The 23,059-nt window shown below is 44.4% G+C and overlaps 1 protein-coding gene across 7 annotated transcripts in view; it reads right to left on the bottom strand.

Annotated features, from left to right (window-relative positions):
* Window positions 1-23,059, bottom strand: part of AUTS2 (activator of transcription and developmental regulator AUTS2) — a 1,828,564-nt gene that overhangs the window by 1,391,210 nt on the left and 414,295 nt on the right. For all 7 annotated transcript variants that reach the window (XM_029612215.1, XM_029612220.1, XM_029612218.1 and 4 more), the window contains exon 2: window positions 1,442-1,648. In XM_029612215.1, coding sequence (XP_029468075.1) covers window positions 1,442-1,648 — 207 coding nt within the window. The remainder of the gene's footprint in view (window positions 1-1,441; window positions 1,649-23,059) is intronic.

The raw sequence follows: 23,059 nt of genomic DNA, 5'->3' as shown, positions 1-23,059 counted from the left end.
AATTGAGCAGCTTCTGGTTCCTAAGCTAGAAGAATCTGAGAAAGCTCAGAATTTGTTCTCACTTTATAGAAGATGATGTCTGTAAGAAGTTCTTCCTAGCATTCACTTCCTTCAGTCAATGGCCTGCTCTAAAGCCCTGGGGTTGGGGAGGATGGCTGGCACTAAGCAATTACCTAAGAAGCTACCCCTTCAGCCAAGGAACAAACACTACGACCAAGGAATGGAACTCAAATTTTAAGGTAAAAAATAGAGTTGACTGTATAAACCAGTGTCAAACAAAAAGGCAATATGTCACATATATCATCTATTTAAGAGCAAACCACAGAATGATATAACAACCAACCATATATAAACACAATGGGCCAGATTTTTAAACCTAGGCGCGGGCGTAGATTTGTGCGTGCAACCCGGAGCGCACAAATCTACGCCCAATTTTATAAGATGCGCATGTAGCTGCGCACATGTTATAAAATCCAGGGTCAGCGCGCACAAGGGGGTGCACACTTGTGCACGCCGAGCCCTAGGGGAGCCCAGATGGCTTTCCCTGTTCCCTCTGAGGCCGCTCCGAAATTGGAGCGTCCTCGGAGGGAAATTTCCTTCTACCATCCCTACCTTCCTCTCCCTTCCCTAACCCGCCCCCAGCCCTATCTAAAACCCCCTCCTGACCTTTGTTGATGAAGTTGCGCCTGCCTCTGGGCAGGCGTAGGTTGAATGAGCCCCCGGCACGAGCGCTGTGCCAGAGGCCTCGGTCCTGCCCCCGGCCCGCCCACTCCCCGCCCATTTTTCAAGCCCCAGGACATACGCTCGTTCCAGGGCTTGCGCGCGTCACCGGGCCTATGCAAAATAGGCTCAGGGTACGCAGGAGCGGGTTTTCGGGGTTACGCGCATAACCCTTTGAAAATCCTCCCCAATCTTTTTATTCATCAAAATATTCCAAAAAAATGCAAAGTATCTATAAATATCTATAATTAAAAAATGTATCCACTATACAACATCACCGGCTAAAAAGCGTATATCACATGTCACTCATATCCACACATAACAAGAAATATAAAAAGTAACAAAGGACTATCACCTAACATGTTTCGCTCCACAAAGCTTCTTCAGAGGAAAGTCCCCAATTTGCTTCACAATGTAGACTATAGTGGGATGCAATTATACGTTCCAAAAACCTGATGTAAACCAACATTGAGTATATACATTTCAAACACTCGGAAAAAGAAGTGACAACAAAATGGTCGTTCTTACAATACTGCCATTCTATTGTAGATATTTATAGATACTCTGCATTTCTTGAACATTTTGATGAATAAAAAGATTGTATTTATTTATGATTGTTTGTTACATCATTCTATGCTTTGCTGTATAAACCAGTGTAGCAGGAGAAAGTCAGTATTTTCTTGGTATGCGCACAGCTGTGTGGAAAAACCAGTCTCCTTACCCATCTGTATCCCTTTTGCTGTTTCTTCTTTGCCAGCTGTTGACAGAGATTACGATCATTTTCCCGGTCTGAGCCGTAGCTGTGGTGGTTATATTTATTTTTTCGTGGGAGGTAAGATAGTCCATTACTAAGCGCTTCTCGTTTCTTCTTGCCATATGAGATATGGCTCTTTTTTTCAAGTGCCTGTGGCTTCAACACTATGTCTTTCTGCAAAGTGAAACAAGAGATTTGTTTTGAACCACAGGAATATAACAGAATATGACAACAGATGTGGGCTATAAGGACCGTCTTGCATGCTCAAATTCTTTTCTGTTACAATGTCTTAGACCATGGTTGATCTCAGGTTTTTCCTTAACTTCCTTACAGCTAAGGATCCTCTCTGTTTATCCCACTATTTTTAATTGTTGAATGTATTTGACAAAGGTAACACATGAGTTCCTGCAAATTTTGTTTAAATGTAAACCGATGTGATATGTAAAATCGAACACTGGTATATAAAAGTAAATAAATAAATAAATAGTTCCTGCTCTCCCACCTTTCACAACCCTAATGGATCATTGGGTAACCCCAAATGCTAGGGCATGAAATCCCTCGTATCAAGGCATTTCAACAATTCCTTTACTGTTTTTTTCAATTGTGTGAACTATAGCATTTAGAGCTTTGCATATCCAGTCAACACATAAAACAATAGGGATGTGCATCGTTTTTCACGAATTAGACAATGTCAACTATATAGTCTAATTCGTCATGGTTCGGTAGCGCCGATATACGAAGCGATTTTTGCCGAACTTTCGGCAAAATTCGTATTTCGTGTTAGTGCGCACTAACGGAGTAACTGTGCACTGCATATCTCTTAGTGCACAGTGATACCAATTAATGCGCACTGTTTTTCTAGCTAACGAACTCCTCTGAACTGATACTTTTTAATTTTTAAGTTGCATTTTTTAGTGCGCACTAACATTAGTTACAGCGCACTTCTACATACTTAGTGCGCTGTAAGTTCTATTAGGGCGCACTAACTAACCTGTTAGTGCGCACTAACGGGCCTTAATGTGCATTAATATCTAGCTAGTGCACACAATCTCGTTCAGTGTACTGCGCACTAATGCGGAGATAGTGCGCACTAACTGCAGATCGCCTGATCCAAAGCCAGAACCGATATCTTTAAATGAAGTAAATCTCTATAAAACAAGATATACAAAATTTAACAGGCATTCTTTTAAATAGGAGTACATCTGACTAATCATAAAGAAGAAGGCTTGCACCTCACTACCTGAGCACAAGGACCTCTGAACATCTGCTGCCATAATGGGACAGCAGACAATCAGAACATTTCAGTTACTGCCTGCCCAAACATCTCTATTCATTAAGATCAAAATATCTTTCTGTGCACAACTACAATAATTTATGAACAGTTCTTGCCCTGAAAATAATACTAACGTATGGAGAAATTCAAGATCAAGTAGCGATAAACATCCCAGACTGTATACACTGTGTTAATCAATTGAGATCCTACTGCTATCCTCCAGCAACACTGAGGTGATATTATTTTAATCTTCGTGAACAGAGTCAGTTTTATATTTCAGCTTTCCCCAAGCCACACTACACTCGGGGCCTTATTCAAAATGGGATGTTTACAATGGCAAAAAAATAAAAATAAAATCACAAATTCATTGCTGAAAAAACATTGCTTTTGATTGAAATATAAGGAAGACAAGGTTCCCCTGAGTTACTTTAAGTATGGGAATGCAAAAGTTAAAGATTTGGGATCTGATTCACTAAGATTGTATTTCCCCATGAACACAGAATGGGGGAGAAAAGCCTTAGTAATTAAGTGTCTTTAAATTCAGTTCTTAACAAACAAGAAGCAATGAACAAATGATAACGCACATATGGACTCATGACAACATTTTGAATGTGACCTGGTTTCTTCCCACTGGGTTATCATCAAGGAATCTTAATTCAGGCCTGGCTTTTCAGCATCTATCCTAATGCGTTCTACAGTGTCTTCAATACTCTTTACTGACCGAGTGACAACAATAAAACAAGATTTCAGGGGCCAAGGGGTACTGGGTATAACCTTTAGAAAACCAGGGTACAATAGAACTTGAATGACGACATGAGACTGGGAAACAACGTACTCTTTAAATGATTCATATTATATATATGCACCGTGGCGTACTAAGGCGGGCAGCCAGTGGGGTGGTCTGCCCCAGATGACAATAGGGGGGAGAGGTGCCATTGCCACCAGTGCATAGAAAGGTCTCACGGCAGTGCGGAGAAGTGATGTGCTGGTGGGGTTTCCACTCCCCGCCAGCAAAAGTGAGGTCCTACGGAAGAAGAGGCCGGTAGCAGATGATGAAGAGGCCCTGCAGTGCCGCTGGTGTTTCCCAGAGCCAGCGGCAGAAGAAGAGACTTTGCTATGCCCCCAGTGGCCAAAGAAGAGGTCCGAAATGTGTGAGAGAGAGAGCAAGAGACTGGCCCTGTGAGAATGAGTACCGGTGTATGAGAGTGGGTGTGTATGTATGTGTGTGTGTATGAGAGGGTGCTTGTATGTGTATGAGAGGTGGGGGGTGTATGTGTATGGGAGGGTGCTTGTATGTGTATAAGAGAGTGAGTGTATCTGAGTCAGTATGTGTGTGCCTATGTTTATATCTGAGAGGGTGCCTGTGGGTGCGTATGTGTGAGAGGGTGCCTATGTGTGTGGGGGGGTAGGGGTACGAGACAAAGGTAGCAAGTGTGTGTGTATGTGTGTGTGTATGCGTATGTGAAAGATACAGAGGAAGTGGGGGTGTGGTGGGGGGTGAGAGAGAGGCAGAGGAAACGTGTGTGTCTGTCTCACACACACACACACTCAAGTTCCCTTTGTCTCTCACCAAGCATGTATGTGCGTGTGAGAGAGAGAGAGAGCATATTTTGTGTCTGTGTGTGTGTGTACCCCTAGTCCACAACAATCTCAGTGTGACAAGTATGGAGAGTGGGGGATTTTTAAAATCCTTATTAATTTTAATTACTGGGTGTTATTTGATGTCTGCTGTTCTGAAATATTTTATTGATGTTTAGGAAATTTTAAAATTATATATTGGGGGGGGGGGGGTGCCAAAGGAAATACCCACCCCAGGTGCCAAATACTTTTAAGTATGCCACTGTATAGGCATACTTTTGCTTTAAAACATGCCATGGATACAAATTACCCATGAACATTGTACCTCCTTTTTCCAAAGTACCTTTTTTTTTTTTCAATGGATTTGAAAGTATAATTTACATGCATTATTTTCCTTCCCCGATCTACTCATGTCCCTGGAAATGCCTCCTCTCAACCTGGTTGAAAAGTATGGCCATAACATGAGTTTGCAATCACATTGAGGGAGGGTAATTTTCAGACAAATGATTTGTGGCACCTCTATTGGTTCTGGCCACTAGATGCCACTATCCCTGTATCCATGTACTTAGAACATACTTACAGGGTCATTTATCAAAATGCGTTATGGCGTTAACGCATGCGATAAAGTGTTAATGCATGCATTAACTCCAAAACACATGCGATAATTGAGTTACCGCACAGCACGAATGAACATTTTTAGAAGGGGGTGGGGCTAATTAAAATGAGGGGAAATATCGGATGGTTTTAACACTGGAAATAACTACAACTTTTTTCTTGGCATTGAGCTGTATGATATGTCTGAAACAGCTGTAAAGCAATTTGCAATAAATTTTGCAAATTGCATTTTGGCCATTTCTGGGCTTGCCTAGGGAGGAGACGGAGAGGAAGAGGGAGAGAGAACTGCTAAGGAGGCTGTTACAGCAGTCAACTATTCATATCACTATAGGAGGGCCAGCTGATAGCTCGAGGTGAGGTAACAAGCTAGGGCGAGAGAACACTGTAGAAATCTCATCTTTGTGAGACTTTCCTTACTTCAAATGATGTCAAATCTTCGCCTCAGTGTACTGTGCTCTTCATATGTCTCACTCTACATCTAAAACTGACCCCTAAACAACCACCAACACCTCACCTCGAGCTATCAGCTGGCCCTCCTATAGAGATATAAATAGTTGGCTATTATGCAGGCCTTATAAATAGTCTCAGACTCTCTCTCTCTCTCACACACACACACACACACACACACACACACACACACACACGGCTTTTTGATGAATCCCTCCCATCCAAAGATTGGTTGACTCAGTGCTATTTAGCCCAGACATTTTAACACTGGGGGGGGGGGGGCATCAGTTAGAGAGAGCAGTTGCACAGACAACATGTATTTTTTCCACACTCTGGTAGGGCCTCCCAGCTTTGTCCAAAGGAATTTTGTTTTAGAAGCAACACCTCACCGTGCACTTCCTGCCAGAGGGTCCTTCTTATAATTTACAGTGAGGTAGACTTTTAAAGCCTGATACCCCTTTGGGGCAAATGGCTCACTTCAGGGGACCAAAGATCTGAGGCCTACTCTACTTACTAGGTAGGCAAGCACCAGTGATGGATTCTGCTGTGAGAAACAATGAGAGCAGAGAAGATATCCAGATTAAGACAAAGTAACTTTTGGAATTTAAGAGGAGTAGGGAGGTTTTTGGATTCCCCCTTCCCCACTGGGATTGCAGTGCTGAGAATAGCCTGGTCCCCAGATTTTTCCACCAGAGAAATCACCTAAAGTGGCAGATAAGGAGAATGAACAACTGAATCCAAGGAAGAGCACAAGAAGGAGATCCCATCCGGATTTCTCCCCAAGGAAACAGGACAGGCTGGGTGTCCATGGGAGAGAAGATCTCTAAAGGTAGGATTTTTGCAAAGCAAAGGGACCCCTCCACTAGGATTCCCACAGCACAGCCGCTGGGAGAGTAAATAACTTTAAAATCACCATGGGCTCTACCCCGAAGTCTGTAACAAGGACACCTACCCTCACAGAAAGAAATCCTGTAACTACAGTCAGATGTGCACTCATCATTTTGGACAATGGACTTTAATTTGACTTTAAGCATCAGTAAACTCAATTTTAACACCCAGCCTGGTCCTGTCTGAGTTTTTGCAGCCTCTCGCCTCATGGGAATCACTTAAAGTACAGCACACACACTGGCGACTTTCTTTCATCATCTGGGCCATAAGCAAGAGCTTCCTCCCATAAAAAAATTTCCCCCCAGGGATTAAGAGTCAGCGTGGGAATGAATGGTTTGCCGGAGCAGCTACAGAACATATAAATAAGATTGCATGCCCCTAGGAGTACCTCTCCTAAAAGGGGGTTACAGATTAATGCCGGTAAAATGCTTTTTGCCACATTAATTGCTTTGAAAATTGTCCTTGTTATATTCTAACGCCTTTACTTTTATGTATTTATTTATTTGTTACTTTATAAAACGGTCTCTCCAGCCAAGAGCTCTAGGTGGAGAGTCTTATAAATCTCAGTTTGTCAAAATAACCTTATACTAGCTTCGGCTGCAAGCTGTGTAACAAAGATAAAAGTGTCTGTAACCAGGATAGGATCTACCCTCTGAGTATTCTTTGTTTTCATACAGAAAAACTGAGATCTGGACAATTTCATTTTGTAAAAAAGAAGAAAATACCTTTGCTAATTCCTGCAAAAGGAACACCCCCAAAGTCTATTGTCCCTCAAAGTAGAAACTTCTCTTATAGTTACCAATAAGAGCTGAACACAGTAAAAGCTCTCTGAAACTGGATAAAAATCAGGGAGATATACTGCACCAGAAAGGCCAAGAAAAAGGCAAACTGATCATTTAAAGAGTCTAGGTGCTAGACAGTATGGCTGCTTTAAGTAATAATGGACAACCAGGGAAGGTATTTTATGTAACTAATGCCCTAATGGTAGGAATGGAGGGACCAATTCTGGGATAACTTGCTGATTTATAAAATCTGACATTTATTGCACCTCTTCTCTGGCAAAAGACATGAAATACCTCTGATCCCAAAGACTCTCAGATGTTCTTTGTGCACTCATTCAGGTGACCTTTACACCTGTATTATTTTTTCGGACTTAAAATTCATGCGGCTACTACAATGGTGTCCAGCCATGATTAATGTGCACATGGGTTTCTTTCACTGTCTGTTTTCCATTCCACTACAAACTTAATTCAGTGAAAAAAAAATCCTGGATTAGGCCGTGATTAATAGCGCTTATTCTTAAGCAATCATTACATTAAGCAATGTGGAGTCAGCACTCACAGCCTCCTCTCTGTCACCCAGGTGGCAGGGAGTCCCAGCAACAACACATTCTGGGCGAGCTACAAGATGCATGGATATCACGTTCTGAAAGGAGCCACGATGTATTATTTATTTATTTTCATGAATATATTCCAGTCTACGGTATCCAATCGAAGATAGTCATTGTAGTGGCTGGCATTTGCACACTGGCTGAGAGGAATACAGATAGAATTCAGGTTTTTTTGGACCTCACCCCTACAATGCCTGAAATACTAAGCATAGGACATCTACTGTTTTTATATAACCGTACCATGCTTTAAGTCATGCCATTGGATATAATACACCTCTCTTTCAAAGATGTGATCTTGGAGGCTGGTCCACTTAGTGTTCTGCATTGGTATGTTGCAGAGATTTGAATATGATTCCCAGTTCGAGCAGCAGTTCTCTGTGCTGACTGAGGCTAGAAGTGCTATAGAAGAGACCCCACGGCCCTTTGACAGAAGTTAAGTACTGTTTCTCCCAGGACACCCAGTGGTTAATTAAAGGGCGGCACAGGAAGATTTTAGGAGCTGCATTCTGTTATTTTGGTCACAGGATGCTGCTGCCATGAATAACTGGAATGACCATATAACCCCATGTCAAAGAAGACAAGCTGAGCCAATTCTGGGTTTATCCCATTGCATGCAGGGAGATGTAGCTCAGATTTCCCTGTTTCTCTAAGAAAGGCAGCGCTAAATCTTCCTGCATGCAAAAGAATAAAACCAGGGCTGGCTCCACTTGGCCCCATGGACATGGAGCCAAGTGAAAGCCATGTGGTAACAAACACACAATGCCAGGCGTTCTGCATGACAGCACTCGAATGAGAATCAGATGAAAACCGCCACAGAGACATTGCAAAAGATAAAATAAATAGATTAGTAAATAAATGGCACACACCTTGGTTTTCCAGCAGAAATAATAATACGTAGGACGAGAAGTAAGTTTAGAACAAAAACAAAGTGCAGAGTTAACAAATCAGCTTGCCTGCACAATTCCAAAACAGGGCATCTTTAATCCAAACATTTCATCTTCTGCAGCTTCAGGAAGGGGACACTTCATAGCAAAATGCTGTGTAAGCCAAGACTTCTGCAAAAAGCATGGTCAAACATCTCCCCAAAAGCACACCATTTAGAAATCAGGCACGGGTCCTGCAATGCCTTGTGCGCATGGTTCTTGATTCCATGGCTATTCATGTGGAACTGTTTCCTTTCCAGAAGCGGCAGGCAAGCAAATCCTTGGACAAAAAAGATGCACCGTGTCCCTACTGGACAAGCAAACTGGCTTTCAGGCTCTTTGCACTTTCCTTTTGGCCCTAGGTCCTGCCAAGACAAATCTGGCCCTTAATATTGAGCTTAGATGCATAGGGACCTCTTACAGGACCACCATATAAAGAGAGGTATAGGACCACTGGCCAGCTCTATTTCAAATGTAACATGGGAATGATTTTCAGAGTGTCCACTCTGGGGGGGGGGTGGAAAGTTTGCGGGCATTTGTTACCTCCAGGCTTTGCACCAAGTTTCAATACTTTTATACTTTCTTTTTAAACTTGCCTCGCGCACATGGTTCCTACACATTTTGGCACCTCCTTTTTGTGCGGGTATCTTTTCCATAGAAAATAACAGAGTTGAACGCGCAATCTACATGTTATTTTTCTCCCCGACCTAAACACCCCCCCCCCCCCCAGGCATTCTTCCTCTAAATAGGGGTAAAAGTACACAGAATATGGACCAACACAGAAACATAGAACATGACCACAAAAACAGACCGATGCAATACAGTGCGCTCAGGCCAGCACGCAGGTTAACGCGGTAGGACATGTGTCCATAACCCCTTATTCTATAAGGGGATTAGAACTTCCAAAGCACACGTCCAAATCAGTACATAGCTAATAGTGCTCATCACATGTAAATGCCATGTTGATGAGGCTATTAGCTAGTACCCCTAATGTAAAAAAAAAACCAGATGTGAACATTTTAACTCTCAAAAATTAACCCCAGCCTCGGAGTTGGTGTGGTCTTGAGGAACTCCAAAGGTTTTACAGAAAAGCAGAAAATACTGCTTTTCTGTGCTTCCTCCGACTTAATATCATGGCGATATTAAGTCGGAGGAACCAGAGAAAGTAGCAACGTGAAAAAAAAAATTTTTTTTTTTAATTCTTGCCTGCAGTGAGGTTCGGAATTTACGAGCATCCATTTTCCTAACCCTTGGCTGTGTACGGATTAGGAAAACAGAAGCTCATAAAATTGCGTGTCCATTTTCCTAACCAGAGCACAGCCACTTTTCCTGGGCGCCCGTTGCAGAGGAGGCACTAGGGACGTACAATTTCCCCTAGCACCTTTTTTTTAACGCGGTGGCTCATTTGCCTACTGCACTGCGTGCCTTGGAGAGGTGAATGGGTGCGCAGTGGGAAAGCGATCACTCAATCTTGAGTGCTCTATTGCATCGGCCTGAAAGAGCAGATAGCCCATCCACATCTCCTGCTCAGTTTTAAACTTCCTTCCTCTCAAAGATCTCTGTGCTTTTCCTATGCTCTTTTGAATTCAGATATTGTCCTTGTCTCCATTACCTCCTCTATTTCTGTAAAGATGTATTTCCTTAGATTACTCCCAAGTGTACCCCCTTGCATCCTCATCTCAGAGCCTCCTTTCTGTTGAAAGAAGCTTAACTCCTATGCATTTATTCCTTGGTAGCGTTCAAATGTCTCTATCTTATCATCCCTTTTCCTCCTTTCTTCCAGAATATACATGTTTAGATCTTTAAATCTGTTCCCATGTGTTTTATGATACAGACTGTTGACCATTTTAGTAGCTACCTTGGGGTCCAACTTTATATGGTTTATATTCTTTTGAAGGTACAGTCTCCAGGATTGTACATAGTAGTCCAGATGAGGTCTCACCAAAAAGACAAACAGAGGCAAAATCATCTCCTTTTTCCTGCTGGCTCTTCCTTTCCCTATGCATCAAAGCATCACCTTATTTGTTTGGCCATCTTAACATCATCAGATATGATCACCGCAGGATCCTGCTCCTGTTTTGTGCACACAACTTCACCCCTTATACACTACTGCACTCCTGGATCTTGGCAACCCAACACATGACCCTGCATTTTTTAGCATTAAATCTTAGCTGTTAGACTCTAGGCCATTCCTCAAGCTTCATCTAGATCCAACCTCCGGTTTTCCACACCCTCAAAGGTGTTCACACTATTGCAGATTCTAGTATTATCCACAAAAAGGCAAACAATTTCCCATACTGCTTCCACAATATTGCTTACAAAAATGTTAAAACAGAAACAAACTGAGGACCATTCTTTGCAGCATACCACTAGTAAACCTCCTTTCCTCAAAGTCAACTCTGCTTACCACTACCCCCACTAAATCTGTTTCTAAACCAATCACTTTAGGGACCACATCAAGATCACTCAGTTTATTTATAAGTCTCCTATGGAAAATCATGTAAAGGACCTTGCTGAAATCCACATACACTATATCTAGCGCTTTCTCTTGATCTACCTTTCTGGTCACCCAGTCAAAGAAATTAATTAGATTCATGTAACAAGACCTCCCTCTGGTAAAACCATGCTGCCTCAGATCCTGCAATCCATTAGATTCCAGAAATTGCACCATCCTCTGCTTTAGCAGCGACTCCACTTATTGACTCACCATCGAGATCAGACTAATTACTCCCTTCTTCCTCTTTTGTGAAGAGGAACCATCTCTGCCTGTCTCCAGTCTTTTGAAACCACTCCCAACTCTAAAGAAGCACTGCAGAGGTCAGAGAGAGGAGCTGCTAGAACTTCCCTAAGTTCTCTCAATACCCCTGGATGTATCCCATCCAGCCCCATCACTTTATCTACTTCTAGTTTTGCTAGCTCCTCGAGAACAGAGTTTTCTGAAAACTGTTTAAGGTTTATCTCACTTTCAATCTTCCTTCTGGCAGTTTTCTGTGGTTCTGCTTCAAGCCCTCAATGAACACTGAGCAAAATATTTCTTAAGCAATTCATCTTTCTCCCCGTCAGCCTCTCTACACACATTCCTTTCACCTTTGAATTTTACAATCCTATTTTTGCACTTCCTACTGTCACTAACATATCTTTAAAAAAAAAAAAAAAAAGCATTGGCCCCCTATTTTTTCGTATTAGCTGATTTTTCATCCATTTGACTCTTTGCTCCCCTGCTTTCCCAGCTATTCCAGATATTGTTGCCTGTCTTCCTCTTTCTACATCTCTTATAGTTTTTTCTCCTATCTTTTCAGCCACTTCTTTAGGAAAACATCAGCCTCTTTTTTTCTTCTTATCTTTATTTTCTTTTCTATTAATAAGTTAGTTGCTGTTGAAATTTTTCATTTTTTTCTTTGTATTTCTGAAATATTTTCTGTTATCTCTCCCATTGATAAGCATAGCTTGATTCAGTTGTGCTTTGTAAAGTCTCAATATATTTTTATTTGTTTCCTTCAAGCCTTCTGTATTTGTGTAATTCAAGTATATCTTAAGTGCAACCTGACAATTCAATAACGTAAAAGAAAAAAAAAATATTTTATTTTCATTTTGCTCACTGCTCTTCTGCCTCGCCCTATCTTACCCAAACCAATTAATTAATACCTTAAAGTATTCCCTTAACAAATTTACAGGGTCATTTATCAACTCACATTATGGCGTTTTCGCATGCGTTAAGCACTATAATGCATGGTGTGATGCAAATTTTTAAAAGGGGAGGGATTGGGGGCAGGATTTCTGCAAAAGTAGAAATCTCACTGTTGTATGAGTTTCCTCACGCCAAAGGGCATCAAATCTTCACAAGAGTGTACAGTTCTGTTCGTACGTCTCACTCTGCATGTAAAAGTGGCCCCTAACCCCTACACTACTACCTAAACATCACCTCGAGTTACTAGGTGGGCCTCCTATATAGAAATAAACAGCTAACTACTAGACGACCCTTGCAGATAGTCTCTCTCTCTCACACACACACACCACTCATTGTGATAAAAAAAAGATGCCCCTTTTCCTATCAGATGCAATATTTACTGCAGATTGATAAATCTAGGCCTTAGTTTTTCTGACGTTGAGAACCAACCACCTCTGAATGAACCACGCCATTCTGCAGTCACTGGATCCCAGCTAATCCCTCCCCCCCGACATCAGAAACACTTTCTCCATTTGTAAGCACCAGGTCCAGTATCACGTCCCTCATTTCTTTTATCAGCTGTCGGGAACAGTTCCTCCTGCAGACAATCTAGAAACGTCTCCCACCATGTGTACTTTCAGCTGTATTCTGGGAGGGCAATTTTAGGATGACCAATTTACAACTCAAAACTGTCCTCTCTATCAATGCTACTGAGGAAATTTTGGTAGATTTTCATTATGAATAACCATCAGGCAATGTTTAATTACTATAATTAATTATTCAACATACCATATAGACAAGCGATTCTCAACCAGTGTGTCACCAAGCACTGGTAGGTGTGTCACAGCTCCCAGTGTCCCACTGCCCAGGTTGTACTTCTCTTCTCCCTTTATTCAGCCCCCATGGCCCAAAGGGAAGCCTTTCTTCCTGTCCCCACTACCCAATGGGAAGCCTCTTTCATTCTTCCTGTCCCCGCGCAGTCCCAGCGGAAGCCTCCGCCCTTCTACCTGCCAGTGGGAGTAGGAAGAAGAGAGGAAGCCTCTGATTGGCCAGTGAGGCAGGAAGAAGGGGCATCGCATAGCCCGGGGGTGGGGTGGGAGGACTTGCAGTGTCGAACCCCAAGAAAGCAAGACTGTCACAGGAGCTCATCCTCATGGCAGTGAAGAGGAAACCCGACCCCGACCAAGCAAGGCTGCCACAGGAGCTCATCCCCATGGCAGCGAAAAAGAAGGCCCGCGGAGTAAAGCCGCAGTGGAACTGGAGACCATCCCTCCAGTGAAGGAAGAAGAGGATTGGCGGTGAGAGCTGGAGTGTGTGGGTGAGAATGGGTGCCTGGGTGAGAACGTGTGTGTGTGGGTGTGAATTGATGCCTGGGTGACAGCATGTGTGTGTGGGTGTGAATGGGTACCTGGGTGAGAGCTTGTGTGTGTGTGGATGTGAATGGATGCCTGGGTGAGAGCTTGTGTGTGTGTGGATGTGAATGGGTGCCTGGTTGAGAGCTGGTGTGTGATTGGGTGTATTTGTGAGAGCTTGGGTGTGAATGGGTGCCTGAGTAAGAGCTTGGGTGCCTGGGTAAAAGCTGGTATTAATGGGTGCAAGAGCATGTGTGTGTGACTGAGAGCTTGTGAGAGAGACTGGTCAAGGAGATTGTGTTTCTGTGTGAGAGAGAGAGACTGGTCAGGAAAATGACTGGTGTGTGTGTGTGAGAGACCGAGACTGGTTGTGTGGTCTAATTGTGTGTGTGTGTGTATGTGTGTGTGTGTGTGTGTGAGTGACTGATTGTGGGCGCTAAGGAAGAGGACTGTGAGGACAGAGCTTCAGCAGCCACTGCTGCTTCTGTCAGTGCTATTGGCCTGGAAGGGAAAGGCGTAGGAGAGTTGCTGGAGAGAGTAAGTAAAGGTGGCTTTTTAAGTTTATTTTTCTTGATTGACTGCCATTTTAATTATTGGGTAATATGCGATGTCTGCTGTCTTGAAATATTTTATTGATATTTGGACGTTTTAATAATTTTATGAGTTTTTAGTTGTTGGGTGTTCTTCTGTTCAACAGTTGTTTTGTAACATTTTTAGTATAGCTTTAAAATTATTTCTGTTTAGGCTCTATAGCAGCTTGACTTATTCTGTTTCCCCTAATAAGAAGCATATTAGTGTTTAGGGCCTGGTTTAATATTTGTAGTGTTGCCTTTTCATAGATAGGGTTGTTACTGTTTGAGTGTATTCCATAATTCGTTTCCTATGTATTGGTAATCCGCAACGTATAGGGCCATATTTGTTGTATTCGTGGGGAAGCGAAACTTTTCGCGATTGGGGGACCCTCCTGACCCCACAAGACTTGCCAAAAGTCCCTGATGGTCCAGTGGAGGTCCAGGAGTGACCTCCTGCACGTGGGCCGTTGGCTGCCAGAATTCAAAATGGCACCGATAGCCTTTGCTCCTGTGACATAGTGAGGGCAAAGGCTATCGGCGCCATTTTGAATACTGGCAGCCGAGGGTGTGAGTGCAGGAGATGGCTCCCGGACCCCCCGCTGGACGACCAGGGAGTTTTGGGGGGGGGGTCAGGAGGGTGGGTGGTTGTAGTTAATTCAATTTTATCCGGGAAATGAATAAGAATTAACGCATGAACGTATCGGGGGAACCCCTTGCCGAATGCAACGTATCTGCCCCTCGACAAATACGAATCCCGAATGCAACGTTTGGCATCCCTCTGCACATCCCTATTCCATAATACAGGTATAACTTTGTGCGGGTTAGTTTGTGTGCATTATTGCAGATCCTGGGACTGTGTTAGGTGCTATATTTCTCTTTCCATTTCTCCAGGTTTGCACTGCATGCAGAGTGGCTGTTTTGGTTTTCCATTCCAGTTTCTATCTCCGTATTTATAATTTGTGGTTTTTCTGTACTTGGTGAAGGTCAGTTCTGGGTGTCTGACCAAGGTGAGGTATTTTACTAGCATATAGGCATTTACATCAATCTTATTTGTTGTGTTTTCTCAATAGGATATGCATTAGTGGTAAATTACTGTCTTTTCATAAGGAGGGATATTGTGCCTGATAGTAAAGGGAGTTTTTACTGAGATGTTATCAGAACCAGAATATCTTTTTTTGTATGGTGAGTTGTATGGGTAATGCCCTAGTTCTGCTCTGCAGATTCCTGTGGCTGCAGAGTGCATGTTTACAATTAGCCCCATGACGGTCACATGTGCAGTGTGTTACGCATGTGAGAACCATCAGTCAGGTGTGTCCTGGCCGAAGAAAGGTTGAGAACCACTGATATAGACTATACACATTCCTTTCTCCAGTAACATTTCTAAGAATAATTTTAAAACTATTCCTGCTGTAATAAGGGAAGTGCTAACATTGTGCGATGAAACTCAGTGCAGTTTCTTAATGCACTAGCTAAAATATTTTCTTTACTCCCAGTGCAGAAAGCTAATGCCATGCTAATGCACCGGTGTTAAAGTGCACTAGCTTGCACTATGATGCACACAAACCAGAGTTAAAATATGAGACACAGTCTGAGTGCCCATTTTTAATTTAGGAGAGTCTCTATAAGGAGCACAAGTTAAATCATGTTTTGTGCTCATACAAATCTTTTATGCCAAAAAACAAGAGTTAAGCCAGCACTGGGCGGCTAATAGCTAATGCCTTGATCAGCATGGGATTTCTATGCGAGGGTCCTTAACCTGTATGCATGTGGCTGTGCGCACATTTTTTTTTTTTTTTGCAACAAACTCCTTCCTGCATTGGGAGTAAACTTTACGCACAAAAAATGTACATACAAAGCAGGTAAACCTGTGCAGGTAAACTGAGCACACCTTATTACATCAGCCTCTATATTTGATTACTTTCAAATGAAGGTCCTCCTTAGGTCCATGTGCACAGCAGGCAGCAAAAGAAAATACAACCCACGCCCCACTGGCTGTTCAACATTTTTTTAAATTTTATGAATATCCCCAATCTTGGAACAAGCAATGGAGTCCTCTCACCACGTGTTTGTTTTCCTTATTTGAGGAACTGGAAGGCAAAGGGGAAAATAAGAGACCCCACAGATAAATGTTTTATATTGTCAAGCCAACCAAAACATTTTTACCCAGTTTTTTCTCACTTGGATTGTTTGTAGATAAATCAGAAGAGAAAGAGGAGATCCCAGGCCAACAGTACAGCAGTCTCCTCTGTCCTGTGGTATGTCATGCATAACAAATATGGAGGCACGTGTTCCCAGCATGACAAAAAGGGAGAGCCCTACAGGCTCCAGTGGGGAACAACTTTAAACCACACATCTTACTGATATTTAATTTAGGATTTTTATTTCGCCTTTCACAGCAATCAGTCACTCCAAAGTGGATCACAGCAAAACTTACTAATGTTAAAATATAAAATGAAAATATTACCAAAAATAAGCAGCAGAATGCCGACAGAATAAAAATAATCCCATATACATGATAAAATAACATATTAAATATTAATATCTTAGCCTTTCCTCTCCTTCCCCTCCTCCCCCACCAACAATTTTGCAAAAGCGTCCCCCTTCCTTTAACAATGGTACCAGATTAAGGGCTCCTCTTCTCCACTTGTGCCATCCCTCTTACATGCACACAAGAATTAGGATTCGCAGTGATGTGGGTCAGTTGTCACTACTACCCACACCTCAAACAAGCAGGAGGAGCCATAGGAAACAACTTTTCAAAATGATTAGGATTACTAACCTCAACACATATTAATCCTCCCTGGTCACAATGAAGGAGTTTGCTCAATATTGGGGGGGGGGGGGAGGGAGAGGTGAGAGAGCATGAGCATCCACAAAGTTGGCACCAATGGACGGAACAACATTATTTCTAGCATCAGTTCGTTTTTATATGGCAAAAACCCCAACTTTAGCCCCCTCCCTACCACACATACTTCAAAAGCACCATCCAAATTTGAAAACTGAAAGTCTAATGTTCCCCTCCCCCCAAATAAAAGACCTAGCTCCATATCGAGTTTGATTGAATTAGGTCCGGCCATTCAAAGGAGATACACACATGTTTTTGTAAGGATGTGAATCCTGGGCCGAGATGAGAGGTATCTTCACCCACAGGGAGGAGCCCTGTGAGCCTCACCGTCAGTAGGCACGGTCTCAGTGGCGTAGGACACATCTGGATGATAGAGACTTTATTATGAAGGAAGGAAAGCAGAGACCGCAGAGCAGGAGATGTAAATAAGTACAGTTCTGAGCGGTGGGGTATACCCAGGGTGATACCATTGAAGTGCATATCCGGTAGTGGCCCGCAGAGCGAGGATGTCTGTACTGAAGATGATGATGATGATGAGATAGTCTGAGGTGCAGGAACCCAGAAGTGGATCTTGTAGCTGGTGCGGCAATACCCTGCAACACAGGGTATACTGGAACAACTTCTACTGAAGAGGAAATGGTAGTGGCCCGAGGCACGGGGTACACCGCAGAGAAGCTTCAGTAAAGCTAGTATTGTTGAAGTCTGTAGTAAAGTACTCACAAGTGGTAGTTCCAGGAGAGTGTCCCGAGAAGCGGGTCAGGTAGTAGTCCAAGGCAGAAAGGCCCTCCAAGGAGTGGATAGCCAGGAACACGGAAGGGCCCCCAAGGAGCAGGTACCCAGAGTGTCCACACGCCAAGAGAGGAATCTGGAACTGGAAGTCCAAGAGTGGAGCGGATTCAGCAACGAGGGAACTCCTTGCTAACTCGTTAAAGCAACGGGCCGGTCAGCTTAAGTATAGCAGCGAGTTGACATCATCCAGAGGGAATGCCTCTGAGGTTCCTACCATGACGTGTACAAAGGAGGCCCTTGCGCGCGCGCGCCTTAGGTGATTCCAGAGACAAGATGGCAGTCGGCAGCGCTCATGCCGTCCCGGGGATGTCGGGGAGGTCAGTGATGGTTGGCAGAGGCTGCCATTCTTCCTAGGATTGACGGTGCAGGGAAAAATGAGGTGAGCATGAGTGGTCACAGCCATCTGCGACCGGGAGTAACAGTACCCCCTTTCTTAGGGCCCCTCCCCGGGGGTTTTGGTTTCCTAGGATGTGGCAAGTGAAATTGTCTGATCAACTCCTTGTCGAGAATGTTGCTTACAGGCTCCGAACTATTCTCCTCGGGACCAAATCCTTCCCAGGATATGAGATACTCCCAGCATCTTCCATGTTTCCTTACATCAAGTATATCTTCCACCTGATAAGTAATGTCCTCTTCTGCAGTGAGAGGTTGAGGTTCAGGTGTCTTCCTCGAGAATTCCAACAAGACGAGCGGTTTTAGAAGGGAGATGTGGAAGGCGTTGTGGATTCTACGAGAGGATGGTAACTGCAGGCTGTACGTGACTGGACCCAAGCGGCGGAATATTGCAAAAGGCCCTATGTACCTGGGCGCAAATCGAGCAGAAGGTAGTTTTAGGCGGATAAAGCAGGTACTGAGCCATATCTTGTCTCTGGGTTGGAACTGCGGAGCTGCTCTATGATGGGCATTGTAGAATTTCTTAGCCTGTTGCCCAGCTTTGTGGAGAAGTTCTTTAGTGTGATCCCAAAGCTGATGCAGTTCTTGCACTGAGGCATGGGCTGCAGGAGACAATACTGACAAAGGCATTGGTAGAGGAGGTAGAGGTTGACGTCCATAGACGAGTTGAAAGGGCGACGATCCTGTTAAAGCTGACTGATGGGAATTCAGCGAGAATTCGGCCCAGGGGAGCAACTCGGACCAGTCGCTTTGTCTGGAATTGACATAAGCCTGGAGAAACTGTTTTAGTGTACAGTTCGTCCTCTCTGTCTGTCCGTTGGCTTGCAGATGGTAAGCTGATGTAAGATCCAGGGATATGTCAAATTTTTGCAGAGGGATCTCCAGAATTTCACTGTAAATTGAACCCTTGGTCAGAGAGGACATGCTTTGGCATGCCATGTAGATGGAAGATGTGACGGATGAATAACGTCACTAATTCTGGAGCTGATGGTAAACCGGGTAATGCCACAAAATGAGCCATTTTAGAAAAGCGGTCTACAGTGACCCAGATGGTGTTGTTGCCATTGGACACGGGTAAATTGACAATAAAGTCTGTGGCTTATATGTGTTCATGGTTCGCTGGGAGTGGGCAGAGGCTGCAGAAGTCCCCAGGGACAACAGGCCGGTGGTTTCTGTCTTGCGCAGGTAGGATATGACTCCATGTAGGCCCGTACATCTTCTTTCATGGAGGGCCACCAGTAATATCTTTGCAGGGTGGTCAGCATTCTGGATTGTCCAGGATGACCTGCAAGCAGAGAGTCATGGGCCCATCTGAGGATCTTTTTCCTGAGCATCCGGGGAACCACCGTCTTCCTGGCTGGAACCATATGGATAGCTGAGAGAAGTACCCTAGTAGGGTCAATGATATGATGTAGAGTATCAGGGACATCCTCCGGTGAAAAGGAACAGGAGAGAGCGTCCGCATGGGTGTTCTTGTCTGCTCGGCGATACTTCAAGAGGAAATCAAATTGGTTGAAAAATAAGGACCAGCGGGCTTGTCTGTGGTTCAAGCGTTGCGTATGACGTAAGTATTCAAGGTTTTTGTGGTCGGTGAAAACCGTTATCTGATGTTATGCACCTTCGAGCCATGGGCGCCATTCCTCAAACACCAATTTGATTGCTAGTAGCTCCTTGTCTCCTATCCCGTAGCTTCGCTCAGCAGGGGAGAAGAGCCGAGAGAAAAAGGAACAGGGCTGTAAGGTGTGGGTGTCACTATGTTGACTAAGGACAGCACCAACTCCGACGTCCGAAGCATCCACCTTGACAATGAAAGATTGTCGGGGATCTGGGTGGCATAGACATGGCTCTTGAAGAAATGCCTTTTTGAGTTCCTGGAAGGTGATCATGGCTTCTGGAGACCACTGAGAGGGATTGGCTCCCTTTCGCATCATGGCTGTAAGAGGCGCGGTCAAGGTAGAATAGTGATGAATGAACGATCTGTAGTAGTTAGTGAATCCGAGGAATCTTCGCAGAGCTTTAAGACCAGTAGGTTGGGGCCAGTCTCGAATACTCTTGAATTTTTGCGGATCCATCTGGAACCCCTAGCTGGATACCACATAGCCTAAAAAGGGTACGGACTCCTGGTGAAATGAGATTTCTCTAATTTGGCATACGGGTGGTTACCTCTTAGTCTCTCAAGAACATTAGCGACGTGCAATTGATGGCTCTGGAGGTTTTGAGAAAAACCCAGTATGTCGTCTAGATATACTACTACACAGCTGTACAGCATGTCCCTGAAGATTTCATTCATCATGTTTTGAAATAAGGCCAGGGCATTGCAAAGGTCAAAGGACATGACTAAATATTCAAAATGGCCATTGCGGGTATTAAATGCAGTCTTCCATTCATCGCCCTGGCGTATTCGGACCAAATTATATGCCCCTCTGAGGTCCAGGTTCATGAATATTTTGGCTCCTTGGAGCCTATCAAAGAGTTCAGAGATCAATGGCAATGGATAGCGGTCCTTCATGGTGATCTCATTTAAGCCGAGGTAGTCTATGCATGGGCAAAGGGATCTGTCGTCCTTACCTACAAAGAAGAATCCAGCTCCGGCAGGAGACTAAGAAGGCTGAATGAAGCCCTTCGCCAAGTTCTCTTGAATATAGGCAGACACAGTCTTGGTCTCTGACAGAGAAAGTGGGTACACCCTTCCTCTGGGAGGCTCGGAATTGGGTACTAAGTTTATGGCACAGTCAAAGGATCGGTGAGTTGGTAGTGTCTGCCGCTTTCTTAGAGAATACATCTTGATAAGAAGAGTACTGCTGAGGTAGGCCCGGAAGGGAGGTGGTAGTGATCAGGCAAGGCATAGGAGTTACCACTTCTAAGCATTTTCCATGGCAAGCTTTTCCCCAGTGGGACAGTTCTAGGGTACGCCAATCAAACTGGGGTGAGTGCATCTGTAACCATGGCAGTCTGAGTACCACCGGATGTATTGCCTTATCCAGGACTAGGAAAGAAATGGTCTCCGAGTGTAGAGACTCCATGCGGAGATGAATAGGTTGAGTAAAATAAGAGACCTCACTAGGTAATGGCTCGCCATGTATAGAGGACAATAGCAGTGGGGTAGGTGTCCGAACAGTGGGGATTCGTAGGTGCTCTATGAGTTGTCGGAGTATGAAGTTCCCACTGGCACCGAATTCCACTAGGGTTAGTGTGTGGAATTTGAGGACATCCAAGTTAATGGAGACTGGAAGTGTCAGTGGAGGAGATGGAGAAGTTAGACCTAGGAGGAGTTCTCTGGTGGATCCTAGGTCTGCGAGTTTCCCGGACAGATAGGACAGGAGGGAACAGCGTGGCCAGGTTGTCCGCAGTACATGCCGAGGCCTAGTCTCTTTCGGTGACGCCTCTCCTTAGCTGATAGGTGGCTGCAGCCTAGTTGCATGGGTTCTTCCTCCTCGATACCGTATGCGGGAGTAGTCTGAGTAACAGGCACTGAACGAGAGTGTGGAACCCCTGGTGGCTTCATTTTAGGACCCTTTACCTCGTGACCGCTCACACAAATGAAGATCAATTCGTCCTGCAAGGTCAATGAGAGAGTCCAGAGTATCAGGGGGTTCACGTGCTGCTAATTCGTCTTTGATGCGAGAGAGACCTTCCAGGAAAATAGCCCGCCGGCAAACCAGGTCCCAATTTAGCTCTGAGGACAAGGTTTTAAACTCAATAACATAATCAGTCAAAGGTTTGGTACCTTGTTGTAGATGCAGGAGTGCAGATCTAGCGACAGTCTTGCGAGCGGGGTCGTCAAAAACAGAACGAAAGAGAGAAAGGAAGCCTGTCAAATCACTGAGGATTGGATCATTACACTTCCAGAGAGGTGAAGCCCAGGCCAGGGCTTTCTCGTCTAGGTAGGTAGGTTTGGACACTACGTCTGGGAAATAGGTAGGTTGTAGTGAAAAGTGAATACCGCACAGAATCAGAAAGCCCTTACATAACAGGGGATCACCTGTAAAACAAGGGGGTGCTGGGAAGGGTACGGAGTGTCATACAGACAACACATGTGGAGAGGAAGTGGCCTTGTCAGGCGTAGATGTAGAGTTCAGCCGAGAGTTTAGCTGATTGAAGGCGTTAGCCAAAGTCTCTAATGTCCTTTGTTGCTCGGCAAGACGTTGGGCCAGGCCAGGGATGGCCTGAATGGCTAAGACCTGAGCCAGGTCCAGGGAGTTAGCAATCTGTTATGTTTTTGTTAGGATGTGAACCCTGGGCCAAGATGAGAGGTGTCTCCGCCCACAGGGAGGAGCCCTGTGAGCCTCACCATCGGTAGGCGTGGTCTCAGCGGGGTAGGACACAGCTGGATGACAGAGACTTTATTATGAAGGAAGGAAAGCAGAGCCCACAGAGCGGGAGATGTAAATAAGTACAGTTCTGAGCAGTGGGGTATACCCAGGGTGATACCATTGAAGTGAAGATCCGGTAGTGGCCGGCAGAGAGGATGTCTGTACTGAAGATGATGATGATGAGATAGTCTGAGGTGCAGGAACCCGGAAATGGATCTTGTAGCTGGTGCGGCAATACCCTGCAACACAGGATATTCTGGAACAACTTCTACTGAAGAGGAAACAGTAGTGGCTCGAGGCACGGGGTACACCACAGAGAAGGTTCAGTAAAGCTAGTATTGTTGAAGTCTGTAGTAAAGTATTCATAAGTGGTAGTTCCAGGACAGTGTCCCGAGAAGCGGGTCAGGTAGTAGTCCAAGGCAGAAAGACCTCCAAGGAGCGGATAGCCAGGAACACGGAAGGGCCCCCGAGGAGCGGGTTCCCAGAGCGTCCACTCGCCAAGAGAGGAATCTGGAACTGGAAGTCCAAGAGTGGAGCGGA

The sequence above is a fragment of the Rhinatrema bivittatum genome, chromosome 8 (assembly GCF_901001135.1).
Source record: "Rhinatrema bivittatum chromosome 8, aRhiBiv1.1, whole genome shotgun sequence".
NCBI classification, from domain to species: Eukaryota; Metazoa; Chordata; class Amphibia; order Gymnophiona; family Rhinatrematidae; genus Rhinatrema; species Rhinatrema bivittatum.
This window is presented reverse-complemented; position numbering and strand designations above follow the sequence as displayed.